The sequence below is a fragment of the Natator depressus genome, chromosome 2, assembly GCF_965152275.1.
Source record: "Natator depressus isolate rNatDep1 chromosome 2, rNatDep2.hap1, whole genome shotgun sequence".
In the NCBI taxonomy this organism is placed as follows: Eukaryota; Metazoa; Chordata; order Testudines; family Cheloniidae; genus Natator; species Natator depressus.
In genome coordinates, this window is record NC_134235.1 from 22297508 (window position 1) to 22310153 (window position 12646).

Genomic DNA, 12646 nt, shown 5'->3' on the forward strand with positions numbered 1-12646 from the left:
TTTATAGACCTCTATCATATCCCCCCCTTGTCTTCTCTTTTCCAAGCTGAAAAGTCCCAGTCTTATTAATCTCTCCTCATACGGAAGCCGTTCTATACCCCTAATAATTTTTGTTGCCCTTTTCTGAACCTTTTCCAATTCCAATATAAACCTACACTAAATTGGAACTATGTATGAAAATATCAGTTTTATTACAAATATGTAAGAGACACAGCCACTGCTCTCAGTTCTGTCCCACACCCACGGGCAAGAAGGAATTGAGGGTTGGCTGGCCCCACTCTGCCCTTTATGCCATTGGGTGAGAGATATGAAAGCACTCAGGATGCAGGTGTGGCCCTAACAGACATTACTGGCCAAAAGATTCAAACCTCGAGTGCACGCGCACTAAAAGTGGAATATATATAAGAGAGACAGCAATTGAGTTACGGCATTTTCTTCATTTTGAAATTTAAATTGTGTTACTCAGCCTTTAGGAAATTGCTGCTTTGAGGACTTTAAGACTGTTTACTCTTTGCTTCCAAACATGAAGAGAAATATTTTCGGCAGAAACAAGTGGCTAGCTGAGATAGAGTAGACGGATACAGGAAACTTCAGTCCTTAGCACAGAGAATGAGCAACTCAGTTGCCCGGCCCACATATTTATTTTGACTAGCTAAGCTATGGATACTAATTTTGTTTAAGAAGTTGATTCTAAATCACTATACACTGGCATGGCAGATTCCAGCTTTAGAATTTTCAAAAATATCTGACATTATTTTACTTTCATTTCTTATTCCTCATATTACAGCTTCTACATGATGTTCCAACTCCTATACTGGGCAAAATCCACATCTGGGATTAAATCATTTTAACACCATCAAAATCAATGGAGCAACAGATGATTTACAGGAGCTAAGGATCTGGCCACTATATCTAGTTTTACTTTTAGATCACCTTTGCCTCATTTGGAATGCACCATAACAACGGCTATACTGGATTAGACCTATAGTCCGTCTACCTCAGTATCCTGTCTTCCAACAGTGGCTGGTGCCAGATGCTTCAGAGGGAATGAACAGAACAGGGCAATTTATCGAGTGAGCCGTCATCCAGTCCTAACTTCTGGCAGTCAGAGGTTTAGGGACACCCAGAGAATGGGGTTCCATCCCTGACTTTCTTGGCTAATAGCCACTGATGGACCGATTCTCCATGAATTTATCTAATTCTTTTTTGAACCCAGTTATACTTTTGGCCTTCACGACTTCTCTTTGGCAAGGAGTTCCACGGGTTGACTGTACCAGGTAACAGACAGATGGAAAACATTAAAATGATTACAAAAGAGGCTCCCATTAAACACTATTGACAAATAAATCATTTTAACAGTGCTTTGATTTTTCAGGGAATTGGTGTAATCAGAATATGCCTTGTATTCAAATATTGACTATTCAGTGGTTCAGCAATAAAAAAAAGTACATTTATTTTTAAAAAAATCAAGAACGAAGTGTCATTATGGACAGAACAATCAGAAGTGTGCAACTATAACATTTCTAGTTAGTATTTTATTTTTATATACAAAAGTATTTCCAAAAGCATTAATAATAAATAATCTAAAAATCAGTTTCTTTGATCACAACATAACTGTTTAGAATTCCAGTGATTAATAAGTTACTGCTAAAGTATAAAGTGTGCTTTCTTAAGTGGTCCACTTTGTGTCTGGAAAATGAGGTAGCGGGTATGTAGCTCGGGCCTGTGAAGTAAGTTTTTGCCTGAGCCCTCTGACTTCTGCCATCAGTTCCCGTTCTCTGCATTCCAGTTCTTCTCGTCTTCTATCTAAAGAAACTAGAAATGAAAGAGGCTCAGAATTAATATTGCAACTAACCATTAAAAAGATTCAGACTCATAGACTTTAAGTTCAGAAAGGACCACCATGATCATCTAGTCTGACCTCCTGTATGGGATTCAGTTTTTTCATGACTAAACTGGTACAAAGTTATTTCTTGTCGGAGAATAATACTGCAGGGCTTTGTCTTTAATATAGAACAAGACAATTACTGCACTTCTATTCCTTCATTCAGTCCCTTGATTACCAAGGAGACAGCTCTAAATACTGCAAGTGGAGAGCAACTCCGACTTCCATGGGGTTCTTTTAGGTCCTTTGCAAAGTGTATCATTACTATACTGTACTTTGTGGCAAATGGAGAAGCTAAAGCACTATTAAAGTTTCAAAGGTATTAAGGTTTCCTGTAGTGTCAGGAGGATTTCACCAATAAGATGTACAACTAAAGAATAGCTTTTAACAAGCACTTTCATTGGCTGTAGAAGCAGAGATAGCCCAGAATAGATAATTAGAGATTAGTTATTGACCAGAACAAATGAGTCCTCCCAAGATGATTTGAATGATAGGTAATTCTACATTTTCTCCACTCCCAAAAGCCACAGAGAGCTATGTAACAGTGTTTAAGCTCTAGATACAAATGCAAATCCCACACAAATATGGGGTGGAGATATAGTTGGGTCTAACACAAGAGGCATCTCTCATAATCTGGCAGAGTTGAGTTGCCTACTGCCTTCACAATACTGTTTTTAAAGGGATTTTTCAGGTGTGAAATCAATTAAAAATAAATTTGCACATTTATGAAAGACTGATTCACCCACCTTGGTGCCTGGGTAATGCTTCCAAAATTAGAAGTGAGAGAAAGATTATTCTGAAGTTTAGCAACTTACAGTGTGCTGAAGACTCTGCTGTAGATAAGTCATTTAGACAGACATATCCTGACTTGGGTTGGGCTTCCCTCGGCACCTGCTGGAATTTTAAATCTTGCTGTACACACCCAGTCTTCAAATCACGCAATCTCTCTGTGGGAAATGGAGAGAAATTTCTTTGTAAACTGTAAGAATTTAATAGCTAATGTTTATTAAAAGCTACATTTTTCAATCCCTACTTAATTGGAGCTGCCTGCACACTAAATCTACGACCATGTCTTCACAGTGAGTTACTACATGGCAAGTCAGGGTGCAAATCTAATGAGTGCCACCTTGCCACAAAGTAATGTCCCATGTGAACACTGCAACAGTGCAGCAAGAGTCCTGGAGTGCAGCATAGCATACTACTAGAAAGCATGGTAGGCTAAACTGCACTCTGGGACTTTCACCGGGCGGTAGCAGTGTTCACATGGGATATTGCTGCATGGCAAGGTGGCATGCTGTAGATTTGCACCTGGCTTGCCATGTAGAAGACCTGGCCTTAGATTTAGTGTGCAGGCAGCTCCAATTAAGTAGGGATTGGAAAATGCATAACACAAATTGTCAGTCTGTGGGGCCAAGACCACACATTTTTACTAAATTTCAGAAACTATAGGTCCCACAATGCAATATTTTTTAAAATACGACTAAGCTGATGACAAATGGGCCACTAAGGTAGAATATTGCATACTGGCACTTGTCGTCTTAGTGGATGGCACCTTGAGTAAGAAGACTAAGACAACTGCAGTTTAGTTCACATGATGTGAATTAGGCACTTCCGCAAGCTACTGTTGTGACCTCACTTGGACAAACTTTGTGCGAGTGTGTCTGTGTAGAAGATAATAAGGGGTGGGGGCCTGATCATTTTGTTGGTGTTTCTCTCTCAAGAGTTTTTTAAACAGTGAAGGAAGAACAAACTTTTTACAAAAATTTCTGGAGATATTATTTAAGCAATGCTCTATTATACCACTTAATTTTAGAGTACCTCTAAGGTACAGTACCTTTTTTTTTTTTTTTTTTTAAAAAGCTTTTCAGCGTCATCATGCTGAGCAAAGAGTTGGATGTGTAAATCCACCATAGGGAACAATCCTGCTTTGATTTAGGATTAGATGATTTAACAGATATTTTCCAACTCCAATTTCTAGGAATTTACAAAATCCCAGTGGTAAAGGAAAGACATATTTGTACACATACACCACAGTGGCGAAAGGAACAAAGGCAAAATGAGCAATCTGGTATTATGTTTTGTATCCTCTAACTATATATAGACTATGCTATGGAGTCTGCACTCTATATGAGCAAGGTCTGTTCCCGTCCACTCGCAATGGGCAGTAAGAGGAGATGGCAAAGTCAAGAATTAAACTGAAACTGTATTAATGGTGTGAGAAGGGAACATTGCTGGTTCTTCTGTCTGAAAACAATCTGATGCTGGGATGGAAGAAGTAAAACCTGCAGAGAAACTTCTTGTATATTTATGTAAAATATTTTATATAATGGGAAACCACCACTGTCACCATCTCCCAGTACAGTAGATGACTAGTAGTTAATTTAAAGTTTCTGGTTCAATGAAAATTTAAAGCACACTACCCCCTCTCCTTCAGTTTATTCACACACCCAACAAACATTTTAAAACAATATAAAGTAGGGGTTGATTTTTTTTTAAAATGGTCTTCAGTTTTGTGGGTGGAAATCAACTGTGGGTGCCAGTTGCAGAATTTAGATTCTTAACTACATACAGAAGTAAGTTAGCTTCTAAATGTTATTTGTGTTTGGAATTGATGGAGGAGAACAAATAGAGGTTCTTTTAAAAGTCTGGCCCTATTTGTCAGTCTTATGGACAGATATCTGGCATGTACTAGAATTCAAAATGATCTCGACAAACTGGCGAAATGGTCTGAAACAAACAGAATGAAATTCAATAAGGACAAATGCACAGCACTACACTTAGCAAGGAATAATCAACTGCACAAATACAAAATAGAAAATGACTGCCCAAATAAATTTGTTAGTCTCTAAGGTGCCACAAGGACTCCTTGTTGTTTTTGCCTAGGAAGGAGTACTGGAGAAAAGGATCTGGGAGTTACAGTTGATCACAAGCTAAATGTGAGTCAACAGTGTAATACTGTTGCATAAAAACTGGATATCATTCTGGGATATATTAGGAGTGTTGTAAGCAAGACATGAGAAGAAATTTCTCCAATCTCCTCAGTACGGATAAGGCCTCAACTGGAGTGCTGTGTCCATTTATGGGCACCACACTTTGGGAAAGATGTGGACAAATTGGAGAAAGGCCAGAGGAGAGTAGCAAAAATGATTAAAGGTCTAGAAAACGTGACCTACAAGGAAAACTTGAAACAATTGGGTTTGTTTAGTCTGGAGAAGACTGAGGGGGGATATGATAACAGTCTTCAAGTACATAAAAGGTTGTTATATAGAGGAGGATGATAAATTGTTCTGCTCATCAGAGAGGACAAGACAAGAAGTAATGGGCTTAAATTCCAGCAATAGAGGTTTAGGTTGGACATTAGGAGAAACTTCCTAACTGTAAGGGTAGTTATGCACTGGAACAAATTATCTAAGGGAGGTTGTGGAATCTCCATCATTAGAGGTTTTTAAGAACAGGTTAGACAACCCCCTGTCAGGAATGGTCTAGATCAGGGGTTCTCAAACTGGGGGTCAGGACCCTTCAGGGGGTCTGGAGGTTGTCATAAATATAAAGGGAAGGGTAAACCCCTTTAAAATCCCTCCTGGCCAGAGGAAATCTCCTCTCACCTGTAAAGGGTTAAGAAGCTAAAGGTAACCTCGCTGGCACCTGACCAAAATGACCAATGAGGAGACAAGATACTTTCAAAAGCTGGGAGGAGGGAGAGAAACAAAGGGTTTGTGTGTCTGTCTATATTTTGTCTTTGCCGGAGATAGACCAGGAATGAAGCCTTAGAACTTTTAGTAAGTAATCTAGCTAGGTATGTGTTAGATTATGATTTCTTTAAATGGCTGAGAAAAGAATTGTGCTGAATAGAATAACTATTTCTGTCTGTGTATCTTTTTTGTAACTTAAGGTTTTTGCATAGAGGGGTTCTCTATGTTTTGAATCTAATTATCCTGTAAGGTATCTACCATCCTGACTTTACAGGCGGGATTTTTTTTTTTATTTCTATTTACTTCTATTTCTATTAAAAATCTTTTTGTAAGAAAACTGAATGCTTTTTCATTGTTCTCAGATCCAAGGGTTTGGGTCTGTGGTCACCTATGCAAATTGGTGAGGCTTTTTATCCAACATTTCCCTGGAAAGGGGGGGGTGCAAGTGTTGGGAGGATTGTTCATTGTTCTTAAGATCCAAGGGTCTGGGTCTGTAGTCACCTAGGCAAATTGGTGAGGCTTTTTACCAAACCTTGTCCAGGAAGTGGGGTGCAAGGTTTTTGGGAAGTATTTTGGGGGGAAAGACGTGTCCAAACAGCTCTTCCCCAGTAACCAGTATTTGTTTGGTGGTGGTAGCGGCCAATCCAAGGACAAAAGGGTGGAATATTTTGTACCTTGGGGAAGTTTTGACCTAAGCTGGTAAAGATAAGCTTAGGAGGTTTTTCATGCAGGTCCCCACATCTGTACCCTAGAGTTCAGAGTGGGGGAGGGACCTTGACAGAGGTTATTACATGGGGGGTCGCGAGCAGTCAGCCTCCACTCCAAACCCTGCTTTGCCTCCAGTATTTGTAATGGTGTTAAATATATAAACAAGTGTTTTTAATTTATAAGGGGGTTGCACTCAGAGACTTGCTGTGTGAAAGGGGTCACCAGTACAATAGTTTGGTCTAGATAATACTTAGTCCTGCCTCAGTGAAGGGGACTGGACTAGAGGACCTATCGAGGTCCCTTCCAGTCCTACATTTTTATGATATTGGTAAATATATTTACATAGATGAGTTAGTGTGATATCCACATCATGTACACTGTAGATGGAAGTACTATTGTATGCTCACCAAAATAGCCATCTTCACATTGTAGCTTTTCAGCCAAGTCTATTGCATCGTTCATTTCATCTTCTAAGAACTGCTTCCTCCTTGCGTCCAAAGCAGCGACAGCTAGCTGCTCTGCTTCCAGTTGAGCTCTTTTCTCTGTAACTTCTTCCCACTATACAACAGACACATTTCAGTACATTTTCAACAGAAGTGCAACGTGCAAAAAGCAAGCTTCACAGAAAGCCATTTGAATGATTTAAAATTACATACCATCATTCATTTAACACAAAAAAGTGCTGTAAGACACTGAGTTAATGTTTTCTACTTTTGAGAAGAGCTTTTGCTGATGCCCACCAGCGTCCTCTTGAAGCAGCTAAAGGGAGGTAGAAGATATTATTCTGGGTCTAGACTAGGAAAAACGTTGAGTCTAGCTATACACTGTTAGTTGACCAGCAAAATCAGGGAAAAGACATTAGGGGAAAAACAAATGTTGGGGGGACACTTTTTTGGTAAAACCCTTTTGACTTTTCATTCTGCACCATGCTGCAGCCACATACTTTTTCTCTTTTGCACGTCATCTCCCCAGAAATGCAAAGACACGCTTACCCTTTTATCCTGCTCTGCCTTCATTGCTTTCAGCAACTCTGCTTCTTTTACTCTGTTGTCATGAAGAAGTTTAGCTATCTCTTTGTAATGTGCCTCACGGTCTAGATCATCACATTTTTGTTTATACAAGGCTTGGATTCTCCAGTCTGTGTCGATGCACTTCTGATCAGCTTTTGCTAAACTTTCTTCAGCCAGCTAAGAAAAAGTGATCAGCCAAACGCACTTACTTTAACTTTAGCACACTATCCGATTACAGATCAAGAACAACGTTCTCCATTCAAACTTAAATTTATTTCACTGCCATTGTTAAAGATCTCTACCAGCAATAGGTTCCGGAGAATTATCGCTGCAGTAGAGCTCCCGTTTATGCACTACAGCAAATTGTTTCTTTACAAGTCTCTCCCTTTGCTTATCTCTCACCTTGCTATCTTCTTATTTATACATGGGCATATTTTAAAGAAGACTTAACTGAACCTCAAATATTTTAGGGTGCCATTTTGCTAACATTTAAATATTTACCTGATCTGCAAGTACAATTAAATCAGACACCTAAATACTACCATTTCTACCCACAGTCAACTGCACCCACAAAATTGAAGGCAGATTAAAAAAAATTAAGACATATATGATTATTTCTGGACAAACTATAGAGACAGTTGCTAAGCACTGGGACAGTGGGTAAGCTTCAACTGTCTTTCAATTGTGCTGCTAAGAGTTTTGAGCTTGGAAACCCAAACAAGCTCATAATGCCAAGCTGGATGCATCTGTTGAGTACTGTAATTTGGAAGTCAATGTCTATAGTTAAATTGCCTGCTGATTCCATCTAAGTCTTTAGGGAGCATCACTAGTGACCACAAAGAACCAAAACCCAGATGTTTGTGGCCATGAGATCCAATATTCTTGACAGAAAGATAACCTGGGAACCAGCAATATCTACTAGAAGGATCATGCTAATTCTCATATGTCTTCCAGTCTCTGGGAAAACAAAGGAGGGCTTTCACTCAAGCCATGCCTACCAGGACTTCAATATACTCCAACTGTCTGAACAGCACTTAAAGTGGGATTCTTTGCATAAGGTCAATATGTAGTAAGTATAGTTGTCAGGAAAAATTAGGATTCTTTTTCTTTGAAAGATTTTCATGCTTGTTTGCAGGAAGAGGCATTCCTTCCAAATATACAAGTTAAATCCATTTTCTTACCACCTGAGCTTTACGGTCCTCATCCTGATTAACTTCTATCAACCTCTGAACTAGATGTTCTTCAAGATCAGCCCTTCTTCGACTGGCATCTATCTCTCCTTTTACTTCCTGTGTCACTGTCTCTTGATCTTTGACAAGTTGCTGTAAAAACAGTTGTGCATAAAAATACAATAATTAAGCTAATGCTATACATTAAAGATAATTACAGCTTTTTCATATTGAAAACTTCAGTGCAGAAACGAACATGTCCAAGGATATCAGATACACCTCACCCTAACGTATTTCATAACCAACCATAAGTATCTCCCTCCCCCACATTGCTTTATCCACTCTATATTAACATATACGCTGCACCTGGAAGTTTATACTGACATAACTCCATTCAATGGACTTTAGTAGAATTACCCCAATGTAAAGCTGGAATACTATCATGATGAACCAGGCCCACTGTAAATACGTTGTACATCTACAGCACCTTTTATCCAAGGATCTCAAATTAATTCAAATTTGAATTAAGTTTCACAGCACCAATACGAGATACAGAGATATCATCATATCCACTATCTCGATGGTAAACTAGGGCACAGAGAAATTAAATGATTTGCTAAAGGCCATACAAGTCAGTAGCACAGCTAGAAATCCTGACTCTCCGTACCCTTTTCTAAAATGTATCAATTAGCTAAATAAGCACTACCCCCTTATCCTGAAGGTCCTGATCATTATAAGACTAATTCCTTCAGCTGCTGACTTTACAGTTACTGAGTATAAATAGGTTTAGACTGGTTTGTGTTGCGTAGCCACAATACCCACACTGCAGCTGACTGTATATTTAATAAGTGAACCCTTAAAGACAGTTAACCACATTGTGCTCAGCACAGATTTTGAAATATCATATGGCAAGAAGCATTTTTTAATCACATACAAGTGATGTGAAGGTGCATTTGAAAATAACTGGTCAGATTTTTCAGAAGTCCACTTGTGTGCATGCAAGTTGGGCTTTGCAGGTGTTCGAGATGGGCATAGGTGGGTTTTGAAAACCTGGCTCAATCTTTGTAACTAAACTTGGCATTTCTAAAGCTACCCGCTGGCAGCAGCACTTCTCAACAGGCGGGAAGCCATTTGTCATGCGAAACTGATTTTCTATCTTTAAGCAGGAAATATTTTAAAACCCAGTAGAGTTCTTTTCTGATTTTTATAGCAGGATTACAGAACAGAAACTGCTTTATGAACAGTACTAATGAAGAAAAACACTCCTTTTCCATAAACATTTCCCCATCCCTTTTTTTAAAAAAATAATGCTATTTGACAATTTGATACTCAGACTGAGGCTTGAGAGCCGCAAGTGGCTCTTTAATGTGTCTCCTGTGGCTTTTTGCCGCACATGATATGAAAAGGACTCTGTAATTTAATTATTAAGTGATCTAAGTTATTAACCAATCAGGATGCTTTTACTATGTTATTAACCAATTGTAATTGATAAAAATAATAATACTTGGTCAGTCATTTTGCTATGAGAATTATATCTATATAAAAACTAAATATTTCCTCAGTCATACTGTTTAAATATGAATATATAGTACTATAGTAAATGCAACAATGAATTCACACTACTGTGGCTCTTTTGCGTAATATTGATCACTAATTTAGCTCCTGAACCACTGAGCTCTGAGTATCACTGCATTACACGGATTGCTTCAGTAAACATCAGGATACTATAGACTAACACAGGAGTTGCAAAGAGGAACAGCATTACTTTTAGACTCATTTCTACTGATTGTAACATTTTCCTCAGTAATCCTCCTCAACCAAGTGTGCAGATGCAACTTGTAACAACCAAGTTATATTTGTATGTACATGAAGAAAAAAATGGCACAAAGCAGCAGTCCTGAGGTGCCACTGATTAAATTAATTAAAGAATTAAATTAAAAAAATTAAAGAAAGAGGCCTCTCTCTCTCTCGCCTCCCTCCCCCCATTCTGGCCAAAGCAATCATATGGAATTTGGGAACTGCAAAGGAACAACCATTCAAAACAAGTTTCTTCTAAATATCCCACAAACAATAGATAACTTTGGTAAACTCTCTGGCTACAAGATAAATTGGGATAAGTCAGAAGCAATGAAGAGCTCACTGGATCTAGTTGGAAGTGGCTCTCCTATAGGGACATTGAGGCTATGTCTACACTATGCGCCTTTTAGCAACACAACTGTGCTGCTTCAACCATGCCGCTAAAAGGTGCACAGTGTAGCCACTGTTTGTTGGCAGGAATGAGCTCTCCTGCAGACAAAAAACTTCCACCCCCAATGAGCGGCGTCAGCTTTGTCAGCAGGACAGCTCTTTCGCTGACAAAGCGCTGTTCACATCAGCACTTTTTGTTGGTAAAACTTTTGTCGTTCAGGTGTCTGTGTGTTTTTTTCACTTCCCTGAACGACAAAAGTTTTACTGACAAAAGTCCAGTGTACATAAAGCCTTAGATGGCAACAGACAAACTTCAGATATCTTGGTACCTGTTCCTTAAGGAAATTAAAAGCATAGTCAAGGTTAATCTAGCCCCATTAATCATGCAGTTAACCAACAGTTTAAATAGATGGCAGGCACTCTCTCTCTCTCACTTTGGGGAAAAATAAACAATCAAAATGAATGCTCTTCCCAAGATCCTTTTTATTCTGAATTCCATATTCTTCCCTTTTATTTTACCAAAACCAACACCATGTTCAGGTCCTTCTTGTGGGGTGTTGGTAACAAACCCAGAATCTCCTACACAGATTACAGTTCCCTGTCAAAACACGTGGTTTTAGATTTCCCAGCTTTGAACTTTACCAGACAATAATTCTTAGTCAAGCAGCATAGTGGCTCATTCCCTCATGGTGTGAAACCTTGGGCTGTCTCCAGCTAGAAGCAGAATTCATTGCTCCTTTACCCCTTTCCAATGCACTGCACTCAGATTACTACCGATTCCCTAAAGAGCAATTACCAAACTATTGTGGCAGTCAAAAATAATTGGCATATTATGTCTACTAAATTTAACAGGCACCCCCTTCTACATACCAGGGCCTCTATCTGGGGTAATGCGGAACTCTGTATAGCATGCAACCCCATCATTTGGCCAGACTGGATTAGGAAAGGGATTCTGACCATCAGTCAATTTAATACAAATGATACCTTCTCCCTTTTACAATATCAAAAGAAAGGTTCAATCTAGAGACTAAGAAAGAGTGGCAATATATCCAACTTAAACATGCCATCTCTGATCTGTTTGGCCCCGATGCCTGCGCCACCCATGACCCACCTGAACTGCTGTCATTTCTCCAGATATTACCCAGATTGCCAAGAACTATAGCAACATCATATGCACACTTGGCCTGCAAATTTGAATTAAACACAGATTCCCTAAAAAAGAAATGGGAGAAGGAACTAGGCCAATTATTCTCTGCTAACCAATGAAAACAAATTTTAGTCAGTTCTCTGAACTGTTCCTTGGACCTCCATTTAAGATTAATCCAGCAGAAAAATCACATGGAGGATGCACTTGGCCCCACTCCAACTATTCAAAACAGGTAGCGCTAAGTCAAAAAAATGTTGCACTGTGATTCAGCAGGTGCACACTTAGCCCACATACTCTAAGAATGCTCCTATACCTGTACGTTTTGGAAAGAACTTAATTTCAGTTAATTTTTTCCTATCAAATAAAATTGTATTACAAACTACACCTAATGTACATTGATTGGAAGCTGAATGCATCTGAAAAAACATTGGCTCAGCAGAGCACTTACGGTTACCTAAAGATTCGTATTACAACAACAGAAATCCAAAAAACGACCAGCATTTGAAGACTGGAGCATAGACATTGTAAACTTGGCCACCAAGGAAAGAATTGTATATGGTAACAAATACCCAAGAAAAATTCTCAGAAACATGGGATGCTTTCCTGGAAGTATCTGAATGATCCAGTTAAATGCACGGGTCCCACCACTTGCCTCTCCTTCCTCTCTATCTACTTCCTTCCCTCCCAGTCTCTATCCCCCCTCCTCTGAACTTTGCTTCTATTCTTTATCTTATTTCAATACTTTAACTAGTTGGATTTTTATAAACAAATGTTTGTTTGTAAGTTATGTAATACAAATACTTCATTTATATTTTAAGCATTCATATTATCTATAATTCAGTATTGCA

The 12646-nt window shown here is 38.8% G+C and overlaps 1 protein-coding gene across 3 annotated transcripts in view; it reads right to left on the reverse strand.

Moving 5' to 3' along the window:
• Positions 1-1496: 1496 nt before the first annotated feature.
• Positions 1497-12646, reverse strand: part of TBC1D31 (TBC1 domain family member 31) — a 34909-nt gene continuing 23759 nt past the window's right edge. The window contains exons 18-22 of one of the 3 annotated variants that reach the window (XM_074943890.1): positions 8477-8617; positions 7278-7472; positions 6693-6843; positions 2701-2832; positions 1497-1815 (exon numbers count right to left, since the gene is read on the reverse strand). In XM_074943890.1, coding sequence (XP_074799991.1) covers positions 1670-1815; positions 2701-2832; positions 6693-6843; positions 7278-7472; positions 8477-8617 — 765 coding nt within the window. In that variant the 3' untranslated portion in view covers positions 1497-1669. Of the gene's footprint in view, positions 1816-2700; positions 2833-6692; positions 6844-6941; positions 7045-7277; positions 7473-8476; positions 8618-12646 lie in introns of those variants that run through there. The other 2 variants (XM_074943892.1, XM_074943891.1) reach the window with 2 other exon arrangements.